General features: G+C 36.1%; 1 protein-coding gene across 2 annotated transcripts in view; it reads right to left on the bottom strand.

Annotated features, from left to right (window-relative positions):
• NAALADL2 (N-acetylated alpha-linked acidic dipeptidase like 2) overlaps nt 1-27168 on the bottom strand; it is an 880849-nt gene that overhangs the window by 167962 nt on the left and 685719 nt on the right. For both annotated transcript variants that reach the window (XM_055308319.1, XM_055308320.1), the window contains exon 10: nt 24545-24691. In XM_055308319.1, coding sequence (XP_055164294.1) covers nt 24545-24691 — 147 coding nt within the window. The remainder of the gene's footprint in view (nt 1-24544; nt 24692-27168) is intronic.

Here is a 27168-nt window from a genome sequence, read left to right as displayed (position 1 = left end):
GGCCAACTACCATATGAACAGTAGACTAGATATTATTTTATTAATTGATTCTATTAGAATTTCATTAATGATCAATTTACTGAAGTTGTTGAGCTATGTAAGGGTATTTCTGCTTTAGGGAAATGCACAAAGACATATTTTTGAAAGATTGTTTATTTGAGAGAGAGAGAGAGAGAATGGGGGGCAGGAGAGAAGGGGGAGAGAATCTCGAGCAGACTCCACGCTGAGCTCTGAGTCCGATGCCAGGCTCCATCCCACGATCCTGAAATTGCGACCCTGAGATCACGACCTGAGCTGAAACTCAGAGCCGGATGCTCAACGGACTGTGCCACCCAGGCGCCTCCAGAATAACACATTTGAGGCAAAAGGATATGGTGTCCATAGCTGACTCTGAAATATCTCTTATTATATCGATGTATATAGGTACATAGATAGCTATTTCTATCTCTATCTTAACATCTATCCACCCATCCAGGCATCCAGAGAGAGAGAACAAACGATTGCAAAATGGGGAAAATATTAGCCATATGCAATTCTGGGTAAAAGGCTTATAAAATTTTGTATTCTTATTTGTATTATTCTATTCTTATTCTCTAAACTTTTCTGTAAGCTTGAAATTGTTCCCAAATAAAATGTTTAAAAAAAGACTTAAGGCCCAGATTCTGCATATGGAATCTGAGACCCTTCAAATTTGGCCACAGCCTGTCTCCCCAGCCTCTTTCTAGTTCCCTTATTTAACACGGTGCTGAAACTTTCTGAATCACAGCATGGATTTTCGTTCAAGCCCTGCAACTTTGCCATGCTCCTGCATAATAAGTATTTACTGATCTAATAAAGCCCAGATCGATTATCATGCCCAGGCTTCCCCATCAGAATTAAATGCTCACTATTGCCTCTATTAGGAGGTAGATATAGATACATACACTAGTACCGTATTTATAAGTGCGCACTATGGCCATTGCCTATATTACATCCATATTATAGTTTACTCGAAGTTTCAAATCAATGAATGAATAATAATCATTGAGCAATCATAATTGTTAATCATTAACTAATTAATGTTAAGTGACTATGGTTCCATAAAAGACTCATATAGAAATGGATATAAATATATAACTCATGTATTTTAAACCGGATAATGCTTCTCTGCCTTGGCTTTTATTTTTCCATGTACTCTCTCCTTTCCATGTACTCTATTGTCAATAGTTACTATGTAGAGATAAGGAGCCTTGTAAATCTGTATTTTCTGAAGATATGCTTATAGGCTATGAGAATTGAGAAAAGTATATATATATATATATACATATATATATATTAATAAAGTTCAGGTCAATATGAATACACACTAACATATATGTCTACATATAAGTGTGTGTATTCAAAGAGAGAGAGAGAGAAAGAGAGAGAAGTTCCAAGAAACAGGGTTTAATTTTGTCAAAGCAGAAATTGTATTTCTGTAATTACTTTTGGTACAGACTCTACAGCATAGCTATGGCTATATATCTTCGCTGAATGTCTGTTTTATAGCTAAAGATATTACAACACCACAATGAAAGTCAATGATCTGATTTTTAGTTTTGGTGTTTGGTGTTTCTGGAAGATATTGAATTTATGTGTTAAGGTATTAAACCCTCTGTTTATCCATGGCCCAGCTACCATGTAGTATATAGCCATTTTATCAAATAACTTCAATTTCTACCCAGAACAATAAATATCTCTCTGGATAAGCATGATTCATCCACTGTGTTCAAACTATTCAAGGTATTTTAACAGTAAAAAAAAAAAAAATCTAAAATGCCAGATTTTGACAGTCTTCATGTCAGTATTTTGCTGTGAACTTACAACATGCCCCAAGTCACCAGATATTCTGTGCTCCCGACACATGCATTACATTCAATCACTCTATCAATATCAAGTGGGACTTCTCATATTGTGTCCAACATCACAGAGCTAAAAATATGACTAATAATAATAAAATTTTACTATGTGGTATAAGAAAGCATTGGAGAAAAGCATTTATTTGGCCAGGTACATAAATAAGACTTTAGAATGTACGTATCTTACATTTCTAACATTAAATAATATTCCATTAATTATATCGATTTTTATCATTTTAAAACATAGTTACATAAACTTTAATAAGAATACTAAAATGTGTTTTCAAAGTAAGCGTCAGTTACCTTAAAAAATAAATCAATAAAGAATTATTAGATGGCATTTTTAAGGTGTGAAATGAAAATGCTGTCCTTCAGTTTAGCCATATGCCTAAACTTGTCCTTCCTGAGAGGGGAAAGAAAGAACAAACAACTCTTTGTTAGACACAGATTTCTCTGTATCATAATTAGAAATGCAGATGGGAAGTTTAAATTAGGCAATGGCTGACAGGAGGAAAGACATTTGCTTTATAACTGTTGGGAGTGATTTCAAGTTCAAATCCTTTGAAATGAAACAAGGTCCATTTGTCACAGAATGTAATACAGTGGCACATGGTCGGGTTAGTTGGCTCCAGTTTGGTTAAGACTCAAATGCATTTGTGGGACAAAAGGCACATGAAGTACAGACACCGGTAAGGGATGTTCAGCAAAAAATGAATTCATCTTCAGTTTCCAAAAGCTAACATAAGACAGCTTTCCAAATCTCTCCAAGAACTCATCTAATACTTCTCTGTGATCGTTTTTACCTTTAAAAGAGGAAACATCTGCTATGCAATGTGATTCTTTTACAATTTAAGGTGATATATATGTATGTACATTTAAACACACACACCCACACACACATACATATATTCCATTATTTTAGATTTCCCTAAACTTCTTTTTATAGCCAAGGATGTACAGCTGAGGATCTTATAAGTAATTTCCCAAAATAATTAGAAATATTGGTGCTAATCCTTGAAATTATGTCTAGCTTGATCTAAATTTGCAACGTTTCAAACCGCAGTATGATTTTTTAATTTTTTTTATTTTATTTTATTTTTTTATGATTTTTATTTTATTACCTGGTATTTATTTTTACTGAAATTAAATTTTAGGAACTAAGGAAGAGAAGCTGTGTCCTGCTCTCACACGGCTGATATGGGCCTAAGATTTGCACCCATAGAACAATTAGATAATAGTGTTTAAACTAAAAGATACTTTGAATGATTCATGTGTATTAAATGAAGACGACAATCTTAAACCATCTGCATGATAATGTTGACTTGTACATAGAGTGAGGAATACTATCATCGTAGTAAAGACACCGATTTTGTCAGATGAAGCGTAAACTACCCAAGAAACATTGTCAGTGAGCAAAACTACTATGTTCCGCCTCATTAACTGGAAGAAGAGTGTATTCTAAGACCTACCTTCCTAGGTTTCCTTGTCTTGCATAATGGTGGTCCCGGGAATCTTCTCAACTCCTGGTTTTGCTCCATCAGTGACAAGATGATATATACATGAATCAGACAAATCTAGAGTACTAGCTTTGCTAGAAAGGTGTCCATTTGAAATGTGTCCAATGTGAAAACAGGTCACTCTTCTCTAGTTTTTCAGCCCTGCTTTGCTGCTCCACAGTCACCGAATTCACTGCCTTCTCTTCTTCCATTCTCCTTCCCCCCATCCCTTTCTTCTTTGTAGTTCTGGTACTTTGTTGGCTCATACACCATCAGAGTAGTAAATAATTATTTATTTATTTATTTATTTATTTATTTATTTATTTATTTATTTATTTATTTTTAAATAATTAGCTTTATTAACTACCCATATAAGCTTCTGGTTTTACTTATCGTGATGGTTTCACCTGTTTTTCTGAATTATATGCTAATACTATTTATTAATTCATAAATATAAATGATGTATTAACATTGTGTATTTCAAGATAGATTTAGCTCTCAAACAGCCATCGAATTACCATCCCTTACCCCAAACACAGTTTTATAAACATTTTTCTTAGCTCTTGCGTATTTTTAAAATTTAAAAATACTTAAATCTCTATTTTTAGTCCCATTACCTTTTAATTGTACCTCAATTTCTCCCCATATAGAATTAATATAATAGTGCCTCTATGCTTCTTTAATCTCCAAATATGCAACATTTGTGACTTTTAGCAAGATTCCTATTATTTACATTGCACTGTAGTGTCATAATTATTTATATGAGGCTTTATTTAAAAAGTCAATAACCAATAAATAATATATGTAACAATTTAACTACGTAAATATCATTCACTACTGAGGCCAGCAGGCTGTAACAATTACATATATTTCTGACCAGTAAAATGTAATCCCATTCCACTCAAAAATACTATTCATGTAAATTTTCCTTTCTTACTTATTGATCAAAATCAAGAGACAACCCAGTCAACTTCATATTTTAGTCTGGCTTTAGCTTTGGTTTTGGTTTTGTTCCTCCTCTGCTGAATTCTCTGATTGTTGGGTTTTCCCCCCACCTCCTTACTGAGTGAAGAAACATTTTCTGTCTCCAAATATTCCAAATATGTGCCAGCTCATTACTTGTTCTATCCATTGTTTGAATTCCATCCCATTCTTCAGCTCCACTGATTTCATATTCTGTTTTAAATGAGAAGTTTCATATTTCAATTATAACTCTCATATGAATTTTGGAACACTTGCTTGGATCTTTGTGACCCTTCCAGATGCCTGTCCCTCTGCTTCTTTTCAGACCATTGGTGTTTTGGATAGCTATGTAGTGATATAGCTTCACTCCTAATTCTTCTATTCAGTACTCTTTTGTGTTGAGAGTGTTTCTTGTGTTCCATATCATATTTTTCCCTTGCTTTTCTCCTCATTTTGTGGCATCTTAAAGAAATTTTCTGAGAATACATACATGAGAAGTAAGTGTTGTGAGCCCATGCAATAAAGAGGTCCTGATTCTGTTTGCACAACTGATTGAGAGAGTAGGTTTAGAATTGTAGGTTTAAAATAACTTTCTCTAAAAACTCAAAAGGCATTTTGCCATTTTCCGGTACTATCCTAACTTCCTGATGAGAATTCTGACGCTAGTCTGATTCTCATTCCTTTGGAGATATTGGCTTTGTATTACTTTGGCATTTGTTTTTGATCTTTGGAAGCTTCGGGGTTATGTTTCTTGTTAGAATAATGTAGCATTTAAAGAATAATTGACTAGAATGAAATTACTAGAGAAGGGCCAGCCTTACATGTTTTTAAGACAAGACAATAACTAACAACGTGAAGTTGCAGATATCCCTAATGGTCTTCATGCTCTTCCAGGACTGGCCCAACGTGTTTATAAACACATGTGCTTCCAGGACTGGCTTAACACGTTATATACGCCCATGACTAGGTCATTTAGTTGGGATAAGCACAGATATCTTAAAAAGCTCATGTAAATATACATATTAAGGATAATAGGTTAATTCACCAGGCATGTGTTGAGTGTCCAAGCCAGCGCATTAAGCCCTGAAGATGTACTGATACTGAGAATAAACACAAGATCTCAGGATGGGAGAGCCAGGCACCTGAGAAACCTGGAGACAGAAGAGGAAGCTACAGGACTTGAGTCAATGTCCAGCTCTAGGAATGAGGTATAGGGAGGAGGTATAAGGTGGATGTTATGGGAATAAACTCTGAAATCAGACTGCCTGGCTTCCAATCCCTCCTTAATACTTACAGGGCCATAAAAAGCTACCTAAACGTTCTAAGAAACAAATGGATTTAAATATTACAAGGCATTTGACATAATGCTTGGTACACCGTAGCCACTCTGTAAATGTTAGCCGTTATTATTATTATTGCCATTTAGTAATTGTGCAGCCTTGGCAGGGAGACTGAAACTCTGATCTTTCACACTGTCATGGGGACAATGGAATTAATGATTCCTGTGTGACAGGATTTTAAATGAGCATACCATATATGAAATTATAAGTGCTTGTTATCACAGAGCACCTACACGCCAGTGTAAATTCATTAGCATTAATTTTTATAGCCCATGTTTCAGAAACACTTGTAGAGTAGTGCGAGGCTTGCTAACACGTTATCACTATCGATACCACACCATTAAGGGGTGTAACAAAGATGTTCCTCCAAGGCAGTAAGTAACACCTGCACTCAGGGCCTTCATGATGTTGGATAAAACGATCCAAACAATCAATTTAACCTCAACTGTGTTTCAACTTGTAAAACACTGAGTCATTAACCTTAACAATGTCAGTGAGCTCTTACTACCAAACTCAACTAAATGAGTGTCTGGGGGAATATTTAAGAGTACAATTCATGTAGAGTAATGTGCTAAAAGCATCACCGAAGCCTGTTAGAAGGAATAACCCAGGAGTGAGCTGTGAAGGATTAAGTCACTTGAAATAGTGAGATGCAAGCTTCTCAGAATGGCACACGGCTACTGCAGTGGGACTTGTGCTGAAACATCTGAAGATCTGTGGGGTCAGGGAAACCCATCCTTTGGGATTTATTAGTTGTCCCATATCTGTCACTTAACAGGAATATGACCTCTGTCTCAGTCTCTATGTCTATAAGGTCAAAATAATCCCAACCTAAAGAGTACGGCACAGGGAATTACAGGAGACAAGAGAAAGTCCTCGAAATATATAGAAAATGAAACAAATCAAGGTATTACTATGATTACCATTAGGACAATGGAATGACCTTAACCAGTTTTTACATTTCTACATACTGCCTCTCATTTTAAACCTTTAATGCTTCTCATTTTAGCCCTTTAGGAATTAAGCAGCATAAAAAAAAAAGAAAAGAAAAGAAAGAAAAGAAAAGAAAAGAAAAAAAGAAAAGAAAAGAAAAGAAAAGAAAAGAAAAGAAAAGAGGAAAAGAAAAGAGAAGAATCTTGAGTCTATTTTTGGGCTCAACCATAGGGTTAGAGGAAAAAGTCCTCCCTGGTCACAATTCTCATAATTTCGTAAAATAGACAATCTTTCCACTCTACTGTATGCCACTTCCTATGTCCATATTTTATTCTTACATTTAATCTGTCTCTTTTGCAAAGTTTTGATAATTTGTAAAATATTTACTCACCAAGAGAATGCAAGTAATGGGGCTTGATGGCTTTGGATAGACATTAACTATTTTGTTAGGCCCCTCATTATTTTGCACAATGGCTGGAAAATATCTAATATACACGTACACATATATTCAGACATATTTACATGCACATACATGTACTTTTACATGTACATATATAGAGAACAACGTTCACGTTTTTATAAAGAATATGGCTCTTCAGAGAAGATATTAGAAAAGCCTGTCAGCGATACGCTAACCCCAGCCCAAGTTTACTGCACACTTACACGTCAGAAACTGCAAAGCTCTCTCTCTGTAAATGTAGATATTGATATTCATGTAATCCAGTGTTCCTCACCAGCGGGATTTTGCCTTCCAGAGGGCTTTTAGTGGTACCTGGAGACATTTTGGGTTGTCACACCTGGGGGAAGGGGGCGCCACACTGGCATCTGGAGTCCTTGCTAAGCATCCTTCAGAACACAGGGCAGCCGCTCACAACAAAGAATTATCTGGCACAGGGTCATAGTGTTGAGGTTGCGAAGCCCTGACCTCATACTCCAGGTAATCACGATGCAGGTATCATCAAAACTCTCAGTCTGTAGATGAGGAGATTACAGTTGAAAGGAGTTAACTTGGGAAAGGTTGCAGGTCCGTGAGAAGCAAGGGCCGGCAATCAAGAACAGCCACCCTTTAATCCACAAACTCACTCCCACTAACAGGTCTTAACAGCGGTCCATACTTCAGCTAGAATCTGGTATATCCTCGCACTGCTCACTAGGTATGAGATTTCATAAGGGAACAGGTGAACCCAACCTTGTGTGCCTGCAGTAGGTTATTTTTTTCTCCCACAAACTGATGGAGTGAAGGAGCCAAACGAGAGGGGAAATGACTGAATTGTTGGTAAGTAAACACTCACTCTATGCAAAGTTCAAGCATGTCGTACCCTTTGCTTTCATAGAGATAAGAAACTTGCTTTGAGAAGTGCTAATGAGACTTGAAAGTTACCTTCAAGAAGTTATGCATATTTCAAAAGAAATAAAAGTCATTATGCATTCTCTCTAAAGAGGATACAATCTCAAACTGTCAAAACCCTAAACTCTTCTACATATATTACATATAAATGCCATCTTTTAAAAACCTCCTTCCATTTTTTTCTTCTAAATTAGCTTAGTGGGCCATGGTATTTACAGTATCTTGGTCTGGCCTGTGAATAATGTGACAGGTAATTTCTTCACTTCTCCTTGCCCGTAGTTAAGTTTGACTGAAGATATGGAAAACAACTTTTATGACTTAGGTGGTAAAAATAAATGTTCTGTAAGCCGTACAGAGCTAGGTTCTGGACAGCTAGCATAAAATATTGCATACTGAATTTATATCTGCCAATAAATAATTTAAAAAAAAAACCTAGGGACATTTTATACTAATGTACGCTAAAATATTTTCCCAAAACAAATTGATAATGTTGGTAATAATCTCAGCGTACCTGTCATGTTACTGGAGAGCAGGCTTCTCGACACCAAAAAAGCACTCCGCTTGGATATGCTCAAACGATGAATTGCAAGTAAATGACATTCGTAACTGGGCAGCACTAATTTTAAGGATTAATTCTTTATGGTAAAGAGAATGGCAACATTCAAAGAATGTCATGGCAATAATAGTCTATTCCTATCTCTGCAATGGATAAGGACGTGCCTTCTGCAAGAGCCTATGGTTGCAAACAACATGGAAATTCTAAGATAGTATAATTTAGCTTCGTTTAGTTTATAATGATTATGATTAAATCTAAACTATTATAAGCAAACCACCATCTGGAACCACAGCAAATCAAGATTCTATTTTCTATGATGACCAATCATGGAAAGCTTATTCAGATTTCCACTTTGCAATATTGTATAGTAATGTGATTAGATAATCATGCAGACCAATGAACCCAGCTAACTGGAACATAAACAAATGTACCATGTGTCACTTGGAAATACTTAAGTACTTTATCAGGGCCTCCTGACCCACACTGCTGAAGTCATTTTAAAAGAACAAGAATGAAACCAACAGCAAGTGTTCTAAATCTATACAAAAGATATATGAAGGGGGAAGAGGAGGATTGGAAAAAAGTAGACATTTTATGTGTCGTTTGCAAGTTCAAATGGACACTTCAGGAATAGAAGACTAGGAACATAGTCAAGAACATATAAATCAATTAAAAAACAGAACAAAACAAAACCACAATCCTCTGCGGTCCACGTTAATCAAATATGGTACCGATTGTTGGGATTTTTGTCTCCTAAAGAGATGCTGAAGTCTTAACCCCCAATATCTTTGAAAATGATCCAATTGTTATAGGGTCACTGAAGATTATTAGGATGAAATGAGGTCATTAGAGTGGTTCTTGATCCAATATGATTGTGTATATATTAAAAGGGGAAATCTGGACACAGAGAGAGACAGGGACAGGTCAAATGCCATGTGAGTTTTGGAATTATGCTGCTACAATCCAAAGAATGCCAAGGATTTCCAGCAAATCATTAGAAGTTAGGAGAGAGATATGGACCACAGTCTTCTTCATCGCCCTCAGAAAGAACCAGCCCTGCCTACTGATACCTTGATCTTGACTGACAGGCTCTAGGGATGTGAGACCACGCGTTTTAGTTGTTTGAACCACCCAGTACTTGTAGTGACTTTGTTATGATAACCCCAATAAATGAATACATTGTTTAAATAGGGATTAATGTCATTCAGAGTACCGTTTCATGGTTCTACCCCCTTGGTACAAAGATGGTGAGGACAAAACTTACAGACTCCGCCAGCATATACACTATTAGGAGAAAAAAAAAGGAAACAATGAACTTCAAGGCCTTACCCTATTAGATGTCATGAGAAGGATAAAGACAATCGTTGTGTTGAAGGGAAAGATTATGTTATTTCTAAGACTATTAAAAATTGTTCACTGGGAAATGTGGAAGGTTGCTGAGCCAGGGAAAGGGAAGACAGGCATAATCAAAGCACTTTTTTTGGGAAGCTGGCCATTTTGTGTGTTTTTTTTTTCCTTTGGTAAATCAGGTTTTGTTTTACTGGAAGGAATAGAAGAAGCTGTAACATAATGTTATATAAGAAATATATATATTCAGATGGTTAAATATACTTCTCAGATATCTTTGGTCTTTATCCACAGTTCCTGAAAATGCTTCAGAGCCATGAAGGTGAAACATGGGTCTGGTTACTAATGAAAGTGAGGTTTGGACCCCACCCACGGTGGGGGCTGGGTCCCAGGAGGACCCATCATATAATCAGAGGGTTAGAACTTTGAGTCCCAACCTCCACCCTCACCTTTGGTCTTTAAACATTTTGCAAGACAAAAGTGGTGCCTGAAAAGTCTACTGAATATTTTAAAGTCCAGATGTGAGGGCATAAGGAATGGTCAGAATTAGGCCGCCGCTGCTAAAGATTCAACGACAGCAACGAGATGCATTGTAAGAAAAAATATATTGAACTCAGCAATAGAGTGACTGGCAAAAATAGGAGTTAGAGGAATTGGTGAGGGGATTAAGAAGAAAACAGTCAACAATAGTTTCAAGAATTAGAGCTTGGGTGGATGAGCTTAGGTTCTGGGTAAGTGATGTCATCACATGTCTAGATTCTGAGTTAAGAGGACATTGTTATACACAGATACCATTCTAAAGGAATTCCGCCAGTAGCCAATCCATGGCTGATTCCAGAAATGGACTCTAAACACTACCATAGAAGCCATCATGGTGCTAACCGATCTCTTTGACCTCTGGAGAGGCACGGAATTTGTAGACTTGGAAGACCTGCTGTTCTCTGATGAAATTTCTCTCCCTCTGATTTATTGTATCACAGGTATGGTCTCGGTTTTATTTTTCCCCCATGGTACTCTTGAGATTTACATTATTTATGGTGGATGTATCTGTATGTTGTGAAGTGCTCAAGAATCTAAGGCAATGTTAAAAAAAAAAAAAGTCTTAAGTATATGTGTGAATTCTAAGAAAATAAAAATAATTAAAATTTTAAATGAATCACTCCGTGTGCTATGGCTCAGACACCTTATGTTTAGAGAAATCACTTGGCATTGAGCCTTGGCTTCCTTTTATTGCCGTGCATTTGCTTATGCTCATGCCTGGATGCTCTAAAGAGATTATAAATCCCTTGAGCGCCATGGATTGTATCATAGCTTTATTTGTTCTTAATGCAAAGCATACTGTTCTGTACATAGTTTGTGCTCAATTAAACTTAATTGATGGTTATGATTAATATCTTTAAGGAAGAGAAATATTATATTTCTTTCATGTTACCATAATACATTGGTTCCTTTCCATTGTTTCTTCTCTCTAGAATATATATATATATATTATTTTATTTTTATTTATTTATTTTTTTACAAGCATAAACAAGCCTCACAAATGCTTTTGGGAGACTTTTACGCCTATGAGTCTGGTATTTCTTTTAGCATCAGAGTTAAATTTTCTGTTTAAAATAAGCTAAATTCCATTCATTTTTAGAACAATGCTTTATATTATATATGAAAATACAAAATCCACTAATAAAATGGATAAAATAGAGATATGGGTATCTTAAGATTCAGGACTACATACTCTCCACTTCTACACTAACCCCCCATCCACCTACCCACCCATGATGAAGTGTCATTTTTCCTATGGCATCTCCTGAAAAATGACATTAGAGAATGATAGAGTACAATGTGGTACAAGTCTATTTTTTTGGTGCCTTACAGGTTAATCACAGTGTAGTAGCAGCACCAGCTATTTTGAAGGGGTGCCATGCCCATGATACAGAGACATTAATCATGCCCTGGGTCTCTTAACAATCTCCCCACCTCTAAATACACATGCCTACCTTGGTTCAGGACTAAGAGTGAGTATCTGTAATTTTACAATTATGACCTTGGAATCATTAAAACCTGCTTTATGTATACTTTTAACTCCAATTCTTTTCATTTTCCCCTCTGTTCTATCCTCTTAGGATCTGCTATGACCTTGTTGAAGAAATTCTATATACTGCTTTCTTGTAGGAGTTTTGAACAATATACTGGAACTTTCATAAGGCAATCTGACACCTGTCAAGCTAGTTGTCACACATTTTCTATTTTCCAGCTTCAATACTTCAAATACTTTAAAGCTTCTTGAGGTTTAGGCTTCAGGTTCCATGCCTTGATAAACTTGAGCATAGAATCCCTTATGAACGTCATCCTGGTCCTGATTATTAAATTAATTACAAATTTATAATTTTTCTGGGTGGATCTTTCAGTTCATATCTTAGTCATATTATTTCTATTTTTATATTTGGAAAGATATTTAATTATCCTGGTCTCTGCTGATATATTCATTCCCAAAGACAGACTCTACACTGAATATCCTTAACAAAATATTTTAATAAGTTAGTAAATTAATATTGAATAAGTTAATATAAGGGAAAATCAATTAATAGAACAGGATACCTACTTTCTTTTTAATGAACACTGTTGGCAAGAGTGAGATTATAGGGCAGCAATCCAATACTTTGCCATAAAGTTTTTAAAATACACCACTATTCAGGAAGATATTTTTTCAACATCTTGAAGGGCTTAAAATATTCATACTTTGACCCAAACTTCATATCTAGGAATTTACTTCAGAGGAACTCAAGAGAGGAACAAATATCAAGTCTGCAAATTACCTATGATGACAAAACAATGCAGGGAAACTCATTGAATAATAAGTGCATAGTTACATCAAGTTATGATGCAATTATATTATGGGTTATTATCTTTTAAAACAATCTAAGAACGATGTTAATATCATCTTAAATAAATAAATAGCAACAATATACACAGAGCATGATTAAAATTTGATTAAGGAAGTCAGGAAGAGGAGGGAGAGAGATTAAGGTTTGTAAGAACATAGTCATTACGATCAAAATAGTAATTTAAAAATGGATCCATCCATCTATTCATTCATTCATCCATTTATTTAATGATTGTAAAATTACCGATAGCTATATCTCAAAGAGTAGAATGATTTTTGCTTTCTAGTACAGTATTTATATCATGCTACATAGCAGGGCTCTCTTTACAAGATACATTCAAAACGACTATGGCTACCAACAGACTATAAGAAAACTAAATGCTGACTAAATTCTTAACCAGCATTCCCTACTTTCTGGTTTTCTGACTTGTGTTTCAGTTTGGAATGTAGAGTTTTCTCATTAAGATTCAAACACAGAAATTCTACTGTTCCTCTGTCAAAAATTACCCAAAGACGTATCTTTGCTCAAAATATTTTGGTATGCATATACACACCATTTGGGCTCATAAAACACAGAATTTTATAAACTTTTCATAGTTGAATATGATCATAATCTTCAAAATGGAGTAGATGGCAGAGAACTTAGCACTTGAAATTTTCCCAGAGTTTGTTCAAGGTTCCATTATGCATTTCTTTGCTTATAAAGTTTACTAAAATGAAGTCTTGCTTTAGAACACATGTCCCAGACTGGGTCTGTTTAACTGAATATTTTTCATGTTGACAACTTCTCACTTCTTTTTATATTTCATTAAGCTTGAAATTCTAAAACACATTTTCAACCATCTCCCGGAAGAGATCTGCTATATTAAGTACCTCATGGCTTCAGGGTCACAACCATTAGACAGACACACCTTTCAGAACCTAGGTTAGGATGACACTCAGCTGATACTGCCCATGACCCTGTAACGATTGGTTCAGGTCTCCAGTTTTCTCAGCAACGAATCTTAAATAATGCACTAAAGGCATTTGAGCAGGTTTCTTCAAGGATATTTACTTTCCTACACCAGGACCATCAGCAGTTTGGCATACCAAGAGTTCAGTATCTAGAGTTTAGTCACTTTTTATTTCTATGATCTCTTGATCTTAAATCAACTCTGAGAGACGTGTCTACTCAGAGTCCATGACTCCCTTTTGAGATTAAGTTCTAGTGACCTTGATTCTAGAATCTCAGAGTTCCCGGTTCAAATGGCCTTACATCTGCTTCCAGTGACTGGCCAGCCTTCTTCCCCAGGTCTGGTGGGGAAGACTGTCCCTCTGGTATGCAAGCCTAGGCCCAGGAAGTGGGTGAGAGGCAGCCACATATGGGTGCTAGGGATTATGCTTGCAAGTGCAGACTGTGTACACACACGGGTACACAAGACCCCTCACAGTGTGGGACAGAATCGAGAGTGGAGAGAAAAAGAAGGGTGGGTCAAGGATCAAAGGTCAGGAGCGGAGGGCCAGGTATTTCTCTGTCACCACATTTTGGCACAAGTTTCTCATAAGTCTGTGGACATTACGTTCAAAGCTGCCTTCCCAATATTTATTTATTTATTTATTTATTTATTTATTTATTTATTTTATTTAAGATTTTTATTTTATTTATTCATGAGAGACACAGAGAAGAGACACACACACCCACACAGAAAGAGAGAGAGAGAGAGGCAGAGACACAGGCAGAGGGAGAAGCAGGCTCCATGCAGGGAGCCCGACTTGGGACTCAATCCCGGGTCTCCAGGGTCATGCCCCAGGCTGAAGGTGGCACTAAACCGCTGAGCCACCCAGGCTGCCCAGCCTTCCCAATAATTTTAAACAGGTGTTTCTCAGATCAGGAGGAAGGAGTATAGTTTATTTAAGTTTTTTTAGTTTGATTTATAATATTTAAGCAGTATGTACACATAATGGCCCCCATTTGTACCACTGCCTTGTACCCTAAAATGTTATGAGAAAATTGGGCTATACCTTCACCTGTGATCAAATTAAACACATTAAGTCACTTGAAGTAGACTAAATTTCAGAGTCAACAACAACAACAAAAACAAAGCAAAGCAAAGCAAATGGGAGAAAAGGGAGTGGGAGCAGAAAACCATCCAGAAAAGTCAAGGGGAGAAAAAGGACATGAGGAGTATCACCTTATGTGCAGGAAACGGTACAAGAAACCGGAACAGAGAGGGGAGAGAAGAAATTTAAGTGTGAAAAGGAATATGACATACAGAATAGGAGTTTAGCAGAGAACAGTTATAGATGCACACACTGGGCTGGGAGGAGGAATAAGTAAGTCTGGACTTAATTTATTGTTTTTGCTGTTGGTGGTGTTCTAGTCCCTGATTCCAAGTTTCTATTTCCTTTTATACAGAGGAATGAATTAAGCTACTTAGGTTCAACGGTCAGTGTTGCTCTAAAAGCCAATGAATCTATAAGCACTTTGTTTGGTTTGGTTTGTCTGTTTGTTTGTTTTCCAGTCACTCCACCAGAGAAATTCTGGACCAGGCACATCTATGGATGCATCACACATATGACCATCCTTCCACCAAAGAAACCTCTGATCCTACTTTGGCCACTTAAATTGTCCAAAATTACAAGTGACGGAAGTCTGCCAACCAGTGATAGCCAACGGAGCTTCCACTCCCACCTGCACCTGTGGCCAGTACACAAAAGAAGGGCTTTGAACTCAATCTCAACATTTTGCCATGTCCTCATCTGATTTTAGTATTTCTAACAATAAGTTCCAGCAATAATAATACAGAACTTCTTTTCAATCCGATTCCCATATATATATATATTTCAGTGATAAATTCGAAATTGTTTCTAAACATGGAATATGTATGACATTTCTAATATTCTGATTAGAATCATCAGTGAGTACAAATAAAGCAACAACGTACTAAAGAACTAAAAATGACGTGTGTAAAGTTACAGTTTTATTTTTTTCCTACTTTTGCCCATTTATCAGTACTACATAAACACTACACTGTTTAGACTTACGACATTCTTCGTTAATAAGAGAAAAATGGGTCGAAATAATTTCAATGCTAATGTTATTGACAAGAGACTGTGGAAATCAAAATACTGATAAATAGTTTGTTATCTTTCAGAATCCTCTCCATTCCTGTCAAATCACAGGGACAGGGCCTCATGAGAGACTGACGATGACTGCAGCTCTCTTGAGACTAAGATAAAAGCCGGAACTTTCATGAGGAAGCAATAGTGATCTTTAAAAGCCAAGTGGCCTTGGCTTCAATCCATTTCTTTCTAGCATTTATGAGACTTCAAAGCCAACTGTTGCGTTTTTCTTTGTGGTTTTTATAGAAATAATTGCTTATTAAAAAACACACAAAACTATAAGCTTCTGTGTGAAACATTGTAAACCGTGAAACAGATGTTAAAAACTTGCAATTCCAGATGCAAATAAAATTGTGGAGTTGTGGTGATTAGGGAACAGACAAGGAAATTCAATCATGGCCATAGTCATCATCCACATCTATATGAAATCTAGATATGCTGCTGCCTTCTGGAGTTTATAGTAAGAGCATGTGGGTACCAAAGCTTCTGTTAACATTTTAATTTCTCATTCTAAAGAGTCATCTAACTTAATCCCCAAAATGTTTTTTTAAAAAAAGATTTATTTATTTGAGAGAGAGACAGAGAGAAAACGAGAGAGCATGTATGAGTGCACAGAGGGGCAGAGGGAGAGAGTAAGAGAGAAACAGATTCCCTAGTGAGTGGGGAGCCCTACATGGGGCTCCGTCTCACAACCCCAATCTCACAACCATGAGATCATGACCTGAGCAGAAACCAAGGGTTGGCTGCTTAATCTACTGATCCAGCCAGGTGCCCCTCCCCAAAATGGTTTTAGATGTCAAAACATTTTAACTGGAAGAAATATGTCATTTTCTATGAAGTTAAAGAGACAAACTTGTTCTTGTCCTCATCTTCCAACTTTAACTTGGAAATAAAAGTATAAACTCTCTTTGTTTGGGACAGGACGATATAAATTACCGTAAGGAAACATTCATACCAGTTTGTCATCATATCTAAGTTATGGGCTTATTTTAAATTGAATTAAGAATTATTACCCACTTGTAGATATTGCTTAACTTTAAGAACTGTCAAAGCTGAAATGTTCAGAACCTTTGCATAGGAAAGTAGGAATAGTAAGAAATACCACAGACTATGGTCCTACACTGCACTATGGATGTGGTGGGAAGTGGAAAGCATTTTAGAACTAGTTCACTTTATGTAGAAAACCTCGAGAAACGGTTTAAGACTGGGAAAAAGTCCAGATATCTGGCCCTACAGTGCTGGTTTGAATCTTATTCTTCCGCTTAGTAGACATGTGATGTTGGCCAATCTACTTGACAACTTGGTGCCTCGGTTTCATCCTTAATGAAACTGAAAATACTACTACCTTCCTCATAAGTACTCGTTATAAGAATTAAATTAAATGAATTAACATGTTTAAAGGTCTTAGAACAAAACAATGTCTACCACAGATGTTATTTCTGTTAAATATAATTTTTCCTGATACTACCCTGGCTCTTTCACTTCACTCTATAGTAGAAGCCATCCTAGCCAATAGGATCTGTCCAACTGACTGCCAGGTTAATTATTTACAAGTTGGTTCAATTAAATAATCAGTAAAACAAACAAAAAAACCCTACATCTCTAAAGTATTATATGTTAATTTATAACTACTGAGTTCATGTTTATTGGCCAATATTTTGATGAAAAGTCAAGACCTTTTCTCTAAACATTGACCTGTTGAATAAAGAGCTCTCATTTCTTTTTTTTTTGTCATTTCTTTCTTGTCCTAACCATTATTTACATTTCAAGCTGCTTTTTTTTATTTAAAGTGGAATTATTAAAGATGTTAGTGAAGTAAACTGAATACAGAATGCATCTAGATGACTATAATTTCCCCAAGACTTGCCTGCTCCACAGCATTCCAGTTTTTTTATTAGCAATTCATCTTTTAATGCATTATCATTATAGGTTTCTTAGAAGTCATTTTTTTTCATATTCATGACTCACAAGTTTATGTAGCAATTCATTTACCCTGTTATTTATAACAAATGCAAAGGGCATATATAGATCTGAGAACACAGCTGAATCTGGACATGCATACTACGTAACCTGAGAAAACACAAGTGTGCAAAAATTCAGAAAGGATCTACTGTGATGAGCTTCACGGAGGCTTGGGCATTAATCTTTGTGTTCTAAAGGAATGAAAATCGTCAATGAATCACCCACAAGTTAAGTGGAAGTCAGTTAAGAGGGAAAAAAAATTAAAATTAAAAAAAGGGAAGTCAATTAAGATAACTTCTACTATACTTTCTTCACTTGATTACTTACTTGTCTGAGTCCTAATCTAGACTGTGACCACTTGAAGAGAAGGAGAGCAGATTTTATTCATCTCTGAATTTCTAACATAGCACTGGATTACAGCAGGTACTTAATAACTGCTGGCTAAATAAGTGAATGAGTTTGAATTAACAAATACCTGAATAAATCACCTTGAAGTCACCCCGTATTCTTAACTTAAATGTTGCCAAACTTAAACATCATTGACCTGTCATTAAATCCACCTGTAAGTATTACCAAAATCATCAAAAACTTCATAATAAAACAAATTTCCCCATAACAGGGATGATCACAAGACTATCCTTGAAAATAGCATTTGAGTTAAAATACAGTATGTATATGGTATATTTTGATTTAATGGTGATAGGCACTCAGAATAAATGTTCCTACTTAGAATTCCAAGCAAGGACAACTGCTAGGGGAGATCTGTCCTCCTTGCAGCCATTTCTAAATATTAGGCAATTTGAAGTAGATCTTTTGAATTATCCATTTGAGTCTTAAGAGTTTCTTCATTCTTTGTTTTTTCAATATCTGTCTCATATTTCAATTTCTTGTGTTTACTCCTCAGGCTCCTGGAAGCATACAGCAACTTTAATAGCACTCCCTCTGTGACAGGCATTTCATATACTGTACAATCAAAGCTTTTCAAGTCTGCTCTATAACTGTTGATTTGTTGATTGGGGTTTAACCTTCTCTTCTAAAAGAAGGTTTCTCAGAAGTGGAATTCTTTGTAGAGTCACAGTTTATGAGAGTGTTATATTCCCTACTTCATGCTGTTTGTCAGGTGAATGGGATGGCAATACCCAAAGATGCCCAGAAAATACACACACAGGTTTATATAGAATCACAGTTCAGATTCTTAAAAAAGAGAAATGTTGAACACCTCGTCAGACATAAAGGATGAGGTAGGCTGGTTTAACGGAGGCCACTTCCTCAAATCAGCATTTCTCCATGTGTGTCGGAGACTCTCAAAGGTCCCTGAGATCAACACTATTTTCCTGATAATAATGACATTACAAACCTTCACGTTTTCATTTTCTCTCTCCATTCCTAAGTGTACAGGTTACAAAAAGCTCATCAATATGGTTTTAGATTCCACGTTGAAACTAACCTTTAGAAAATGAATACTTGTCAAGTCTCAGTGTAGTATCAAAGAAAAATATTTGCCATTACGTGAAAAGACTTTCAGACCAGATTTTCTTCATACATTTCAACCAAAACAGCATAAAACAACAGATTAAAGTGTAGAAACACATATGAGAATCCAGTTATCCCATATTAAGTAACAATAAAGAGATTTGCAAAAAAAATGTAAAATAATGCACTCTTCTCTATTTTCTTGTCTTGGGAAATATAATTCTCTTTCATAAAATAAGTCATTTATATTAATTTATATCAGGTTTATTATGGATTTTAAATGAAATAGACATATATATATATATATATGTATATATAGAGAAATTTTCAAAGTTTAAATTCATGATGTAGGAAATAGTAACACATATGAACCACATATGCAAAAGCCCTTTTCTTTGTAGTCCTCAATACTTTTAGAGGGTAAACGGGTTTTTAGAACAAATGTTTAAGAAGCTCTGTCCTAAATGAAATAAGTCTGACCTGAAAATAATGATATCATATGATTTGATTGATACTGAAAGTATGTTTCCTCAAATAAATTACAAAGAAAAGTAATGAACTAGAGAGAAGTCTAAAGAATACCTCTCCACTCCATTTCCAATTGGCATTTTGAAGTAGTAAGGTAAAAATCTCATTTTTAAGTGGCATTATGTAAGTTTTATAAGAATCAGTATAAAACAGATTCTAGCAGATACGGCAAAGTATCAGCACGTCCTACGCATAGGTACACACCTCTGCACACCTCTGGTTCTTTAAGTCAAGAGCTTGTTTTTTTTTTTTTTTTTTTTTTTTTTTTTTTTTTTGAGAAAGAGATAGAGAGGTGGTGGAAGGGGCCAAGGGCGAGAGGGAATCTTGAGCAGACTTAGAGCCCTCATAATCCTGAGATCACGACCTGAGCCCTAATCAAGGGTCAGTGGGTTGGTTGAGCCACCCAGGTGCCCCTTCCTTAAGTCTAGAGCTTTTAATTGACTTTTGAACTGTTATTATCTGTTAACACAACAGTGTCAGTGCCTAAGTTCCAAAGAGAAAATGTAATGGAAGAACTATCACTAAGTAAAATACATTATTCTTCAACTTAGTAGAATAAAACATGAAGAATCAAGATGTAAACCACGAGTTGCTTTGCTCTGAAATGTATGCGTGTGTATGGTAGTGTTGCATCTGTAGAGTACCTGCACTAATTATTTTTATGTGATGAAATTACCTTAAGGTTAAAGTTCACATATGCATACATACACCTAAATACTTAGGCTGTTGTATATCAACTTAAGATCCACAATTGGTATCGAAGTCATCTAACTTAAAAAGAATAAGTTTCAAAACACCTATGCTACTTGGTTTTCAGTTGCTGGGTTACTAAATGATACTGAAATAATTATGCAAAAAAATTGGCTATATAAAGGCTATTACACCTCTTTATCTCATTATCATTTAAATGTTAAATGCTCCATTATAGAGGTAAATTGGGTTTAAAATAGAATGTTTCAAGCCGAAGAGCAAAAAATATAAGGTTAAACAGTGTGAGGAACCAGAGCTTCAATTTGTGATAGAAAGCTTACTAGGGCATGGTATACCCTTTGATATACTAAGAAACCCAGACCCTCTGACATGCCCTATGGAGAGTAAATATACTGATCTGGAACAAAAATTATGTGAAACAGCTGTTAAGTGACAGAAGAAATGTGCATCGGACCACCAGCCTGTCATAAATATTGCACTCTTAATCAGAAAGCATCTGTCTTTTCATTTCCTTTTCAGCAATTTCTGCATTGTATTTAATCTGCACAGAATGCTTCTCTGAACAGGTGCAACAATGTTTACAAATTGAAAACCTTATTTAAATGAAACTTAACAACCAGAGACATTTCAATTAACGGCGATATTTTATGAGAAGGAATAATTCTAGCATTTGGCAAATCCATACATTGCTTTGTATTTGTGAAATTTAATTATTGGAAAATTAGAGTATAGACATCAAGAAAAACTAAGAATGAAATATGCTTCAAGCATATTCAATATACAAGCATCCAGAGAAACTATAGGGAAAGAGCACTGGTGGGAATATGGATGCATGAAATATTGATGAATATGATAAAATGTCATATTTCATCAAAAATTATTTTAGAATAATATCCCATGTGTCTGTGGTACTAGTTTCTTTTCCTACAGTTTTTCTTTTTCCTATTATCAATCACTTGTTGAAACTGACTATAATGGATCTATAATCAATCTGCTGGACAAAAAAAAAAAAAAGGCAAAACGTACTGAAGTTAGCATTATAGTCACCCAAATAAAATTTAAATAGATAATCTCCTCTAAAACATGAGAAGTATTATAAAATTAGCTCATTTAGAACATGCAACATTTATAAAGTGAAGAGACTATAGGATTGTCCACTTTGGCTCTTTTACTCAAAATGAGTGCCATGATAAAGCACCCAGTTCCTACAGGGCCAGGTGGGTAATGCAGGCAACACAAATCTGGGGAAACATGTGGCCTCTTAGGCTGATTGTTTCATTTCCCAATTTGTGATAGCAACAGGCGCTGAAGAAATATTCTTCCTAACTGCACTCTAGGACAAACAACATGGAAGACTCCTTAATAAAGAATATGGAACGCTGCTAATTCATAATTCAGCCAATTGCTTCCATGGGGGGAAATGTTTCCAGATATCCAATTTTTCACTAAAGTTCGGGGTAAACAGAATGTATCTGTGAATTGGATTTTGCCCTTGGGCTTCCAGATTGCCACCTTTAGTGTAATAGTGAGGACATGCGCTTACTGTTAAAGAGATCCAAAACCAACTTCTATCTTGGTTACTTATTAGTGTAATGACCTTGGATAAGCTACTTGATTATAAGCTTCATTTCAGCCTCAGGGAAAAAAAAAAGTTAATAATAGCTGACTCATAAGGATATTATAAATACTAGGTAAGATGAGATAAAAATATTTAGCACATCAAGAATCAGTAAGTGGTAGATATTTTATAAATTATGCACAAAGTATATATAGCATGCAACTATATGTACAAATATGGTTTTAAATCTAATTGCAAATTCATGAAAAAAGTGCTAATTTCCTCATCTGCTTTACTAATTGACATACGATGAATATTTTTCATACAATGGATAAAGCCTATCAATGTTTATAATTCCTCTCAATGTATACAAACATTTACTGGAGGTTAATGCAAAAAGCAAAGGTTATTATCTGTTCTTGGAAGGATTCACCACACAAAATTATCTCAAGCACTTATGTTTTGCAGGGGACAGGTACATTAAAATCATTTTCCACACTAAGCCTAATAAACAAAGTCATTTGTTATATAGCTTAGGGGATTCTATTTTAATTGCTCTTTTAGGATGAATATAATTAAAAAACTGCTGATGGGATGTGGACATTTGGGGTATGGATTGGGGACATTTGAGGTATGTTCTGAAACCAAAAATGATCAGCTCTTGCAGACTAAGCCAGTTCTAGTAAATAGACATTAGCCACGGGAGTTTCAGTGATGACAGTACCTTCTTAAACCTTGACTGCGATCTGTTTCCAAATATTTCTACTGACATCTCAGATCCTCCAGCTGATCCTCATTAGATCCCCCTCTTCAGCCTTACCAGTTTGTTTCCCCTAATAATTAACAAGCTCCTCCTTTCCACGAATGCATTCTTGTCTAAAAAGTTTGGAGATCCTTCTGCTAATATGTTGAACCTACAATCAGATAATAATACTTGTAACGATAGCTATGTTGATGGAGGACTTGTGTGCTCGATATTAGCTAAGCCCCTTCCAGGTAGTCTCACCAAATCGTCACCAGGGCTCTATGCAGCAGTTCCTTAAACATACCAAGTTTCCTCATCTGCAAAACAAGGCTGAAAGCGGTTAGCTCATTGTCTCGTAAGTTATCAGAGTCAAGATTTACGTATAGGCCTATTCCTAAGGCTGCACCATATTGTCTAAATTCACGGCTTAAAGCTCAACCAAGATGAATGAGATATGGATGGAATAAAAGCTACTATTCTACACGTTAACATGACAGGAGCTGGGTGCGCTGAGATGGGAGGATGATGAAGCAATACTAAGATATCAAGCAGGAGAATTAGAAATGAGTTAAGTCTTAATACGTTGATTTCATTAAAGTGTACATAATGGGCTCGGTAAGAGATAAGCTACCTCTACACACGTATTCCATTTTTACGCAATAATAGCAGGTGAAAATATAATTAAAAAAAAAACAGATACATTCTAATGACATCTTTTCTATTACCCAAGAGTTCACCTCATTACAATAGGATGTACCCAGTGTTTCTCCCTCCAAGAATTTATGTTGTTAGTGACCATTAGCTGTTTACAGAGGAACTCAGGGATGAGTGTGAGAGTGCTGCCAAGAAACAGAAAGCTAAATATCACTAAAGCTATCAGAAATTAAGAGATCGCATATCCGCAGTCGAATCTCTAAACATGTAATTTAAACACAGCTCTTCAGGAGCATCTACAGTTGAAGGACAAAGCAGGTTTTATCCTATTTTCCAGCCACTATTTATATGGTTCATATAATAATTACCTCGAGCAGGACACCCCGGCTTTCGAACAGCTCCCAAGGAAGCATGCACAACTTGTCAAAGTTAAACTATTTCAACAGTTCTAGATCTACAGAGAAAGAGTTTCCTGTGACATAATCCTGAGAAAGATCCAAAGTCCAACAGATGGATGAACAAAGACTTAGTTCAGGTAAATCAGGCCTCAGTGATAATTTTTGGGTAAAAAAACAAAAACAAACACAAAAAAACCCTTCTATCCTCATCAAAAAAAAAAAAAAAAAAGTCGTAACTTTTTAGGCAGGCAAACTATTGACAAACCCTGGGCAGCTAATCCACAAGACTCACATTAATATACAGCACGTGAAATGCATTTTCCCTCGGGCAAGGAGAGGAGAATCTATTGCCCATGTCATCTGTTTCTGTGAATACTGAAGATTACAATTATGTTTTGATGTTAATCCAACTACTGCAAATTTCTTGTTGCGAAGCATACTGTGAAAATGTGAGTGACAGTATAAATCTTTTTAAATTGAATTCAACACTATTGAAAAGAGCTGATGTTTTCAAATACGGTTACAAAGCCTCTGAACAACAAGAATAACTCTCCAAATGAAGCAGCCTCCTAGAGTGACCTACTTGGTAAGAAAGACAAATAGGAAGGATAAAATCAAATTCTGCACGTCAGCTATATTGTGTGTGTATTTTGCATTTTTAGGAATAATCACCTCTAACGTTTTGACGTCCTCGTAGGTGAACTCCACGGTGGGAACTCCAAGATGGTTGATGAAATAATCAGCATCACCAGGTATCTGCACAGAACTGACGTTGCTTTCTTGGCACTTAGCTTTTCTGGAACAGTTGAAATGGCTTTTCTGAAAAACATAATTTAAACTGTTAGTGTACGTTATGCTTCTCGGGACATCCCCAAATCAGTGCTACTCGAAATACGGTCCATCTATAAGCTGCGTGCATGTCATTCAGGAACCTGTTGGAGATACAGATGGTTAGGCTCTCCCCACCGCCCCCCAGCCCCTCTGGAATGGGAACAGGAACCTTCTGGGATAGAGCCCAGGAATAATCCATGTCGTGACACATCCCTAATGGTTCTGAAGTCCTCCAAACAGCAACTAGCGCCTGGCACTGGACCAAATCAAACTTTGCTTGTTGTGTTTCAAAGGGATTTTTATCATAGATTTATCATGAACTGCAATGACTCTTTAGTTAGCAAGATTTTGAAATGATGCCGAATCCCTAAAAAATTTATTTATTTTTTTTTGTTTTCCAGTAAATTTTTTTAAAATGGCTTTGTGATTGAAGAATGGGGATTCCATTCTTCTTAGAATTTTTTAAATTTATTTTTTATTGTTTTATTTTTTTATAATTTTTTTTAAACCACACAAGAAAAAAAAACAAGAAAAAAACACACACACACACAAGGAATTGTCTCTTGTCTCCATTTATTCTTAAAAGCATATTCTCTTAAGTCTCAAGTATGACACTTGTGGAAAAAATATCAATCTTCTCAGCCATAATCAGGAGAAAAGTAAGACATTAGCAATGAGAACATCACATCTAACATGTTCAATACATGTTTGTTATTGAATCCAGCCACCCTCCCCCCACACACTCAACTGTGTGTCTTTGGCATGATATAATTTCAAAAATACTTTTACATATAAATGATCAAAGGATTTGGAAATGTGTAGTCCAATAGTTAGAAAGTGAATTGTCCCAACTTTTTTTCAACTACAGGGCTAGATTTTTTTTTCAACATACAATAATGTTTTAATATCTCCTCAACTTTCTTTGAGGACCTAACAGAAAAATCTTCACAACAAAGTTAAAATCAATTAAAATGGAAAGCCCGTGTGAGTGTTTGTAAATAAGGCAAGGTTTCAAATATCTTGAGTAAGGATAAAAACCTAAAGTTTTTATAGTGAAGCCCACCAACTTGCTTCTTTGGAATCCCTGATTTTCTGAAAAGAGGGTTCATTCTCTTTCACTTTTTGATATATTCCTGGGGCAAAGATTCCTGAAGGTTTTAGATCGACCTGGGACAGTTTAGACAGAGTCTCAATCTTCTCAAGTTAGAGCTCCCCTTATGTACTGGACTATGAAAAGCAAAGCAATTGTATCATGTACAAAGTTCCAAGTACTTTTGACAAATCCAGCTCTTGAGAGCTGGCACCTTCGAAGGTATTTGTGCAGCCCCGACAAGATTTTTTTCCTAATTGAGTTTGAATGCCTTGGTCAAGCTGGACATTCACCGACACCCCCACTGCAATCAATTCTTGCGTTCTTTGCTTGCTCTACCAGTTTCACAAAGCAGTTCTTGTTTCGTCTCCGCCTTTCACCAGCCCAGGACATTCTTTCTGAAGCCATTGCAGATACCCTAGCCTCTCTCTCCTCGTCGTGGCTAATCCCATTGCATAGCTTTAATAGTTTCCATTTCCGTGATTCCTTCTAGCTACATCATTACCTATGCGTTCTCTGTTTTTCAGCCAAATCGAAAGGACAATATCCAGCCTTGAGGGTTCCTAAAATACTTCCACATACTTTTCCCTATTCTGGCTTGCTTTACTACACCCATTTGTTAATGAATCTACCTTTTCTTTAAAGGTTTGTATTGCTACCTCTGTGACCTATAAAAACTCCCTTTGTAAGCCAACGAAGATGGCACCAGAATGAGCGTTATTTAGAATGGTTTTTAAATTGTATTTTGAAGGTCGGGATCTATTAAGCTACATTGATGGTCCTAAATATTGACTATGCAGGGAGAAAGCCAAGCGTTGTGTGGCCTGGATGGCTGGAGCCCGTAGCTGGAAGGCTCAGCTGGGGAACCTCCTTGTTGGGATGAAGCACAAATGAAGGGTAAAAGCTTCAAGAAAGCCAATCCAAAATTCGAGGATTAGGGACAACGCCGTTTCCCCTGCTCTTACCTAGCAAGCCCAGACCTTCCCTGTAGAGGACTCACCTCAGCAGCTCATACCATTTCTCCTCACTTTGTTTCTCTGCCTCTGTCTCCCACCACCTCATCCTCTACTGACTATTCCCCCGTGATTTCACCAGTGATGAGAGGAGGAACCACCGTACCCTCAGGCCTGTGCTTATTTTGTTCTTTAGTGTTTTGTTCCTAGCTATTCGCAGAGTAAAATAGGATAAAAAAAAAATAAAATAAAAACAAAACAATTTTCAGATCGTATTTTTCCCCCAAGTCATTTCATCTAGGGATCTCCCTTAGGAGAGGAACACTCCTGGCATAGAAAGTCTATTCTCTCAATCTCTTCATTATTCATTACTTTAAAATCTAGGCCAAATGCATAGAATTTAGGTGATCCTAAGCCTGCAT

This window comes from Nyctereutes procyonoides, unplaced genomic scaffold (genome assembly GCF_905146905.1).
Source record: "Nyctereutes procyonoides isolate TBG_1078 unplaced genomic scaffold, NYPRO_anot_genome, whole genome shotgun sequence".
Taxonomy (NCBI): Eukaryota; Metazoa; Chordata; class Mammalia; order Carnivora; family Canidae; genus Nyctereutes; species Nyctereutes procyonoides.
Note: the sequence above shows the minus strand (reverse complement) of the source record. Positions and strands in the feature narration are given on the sequence as shown.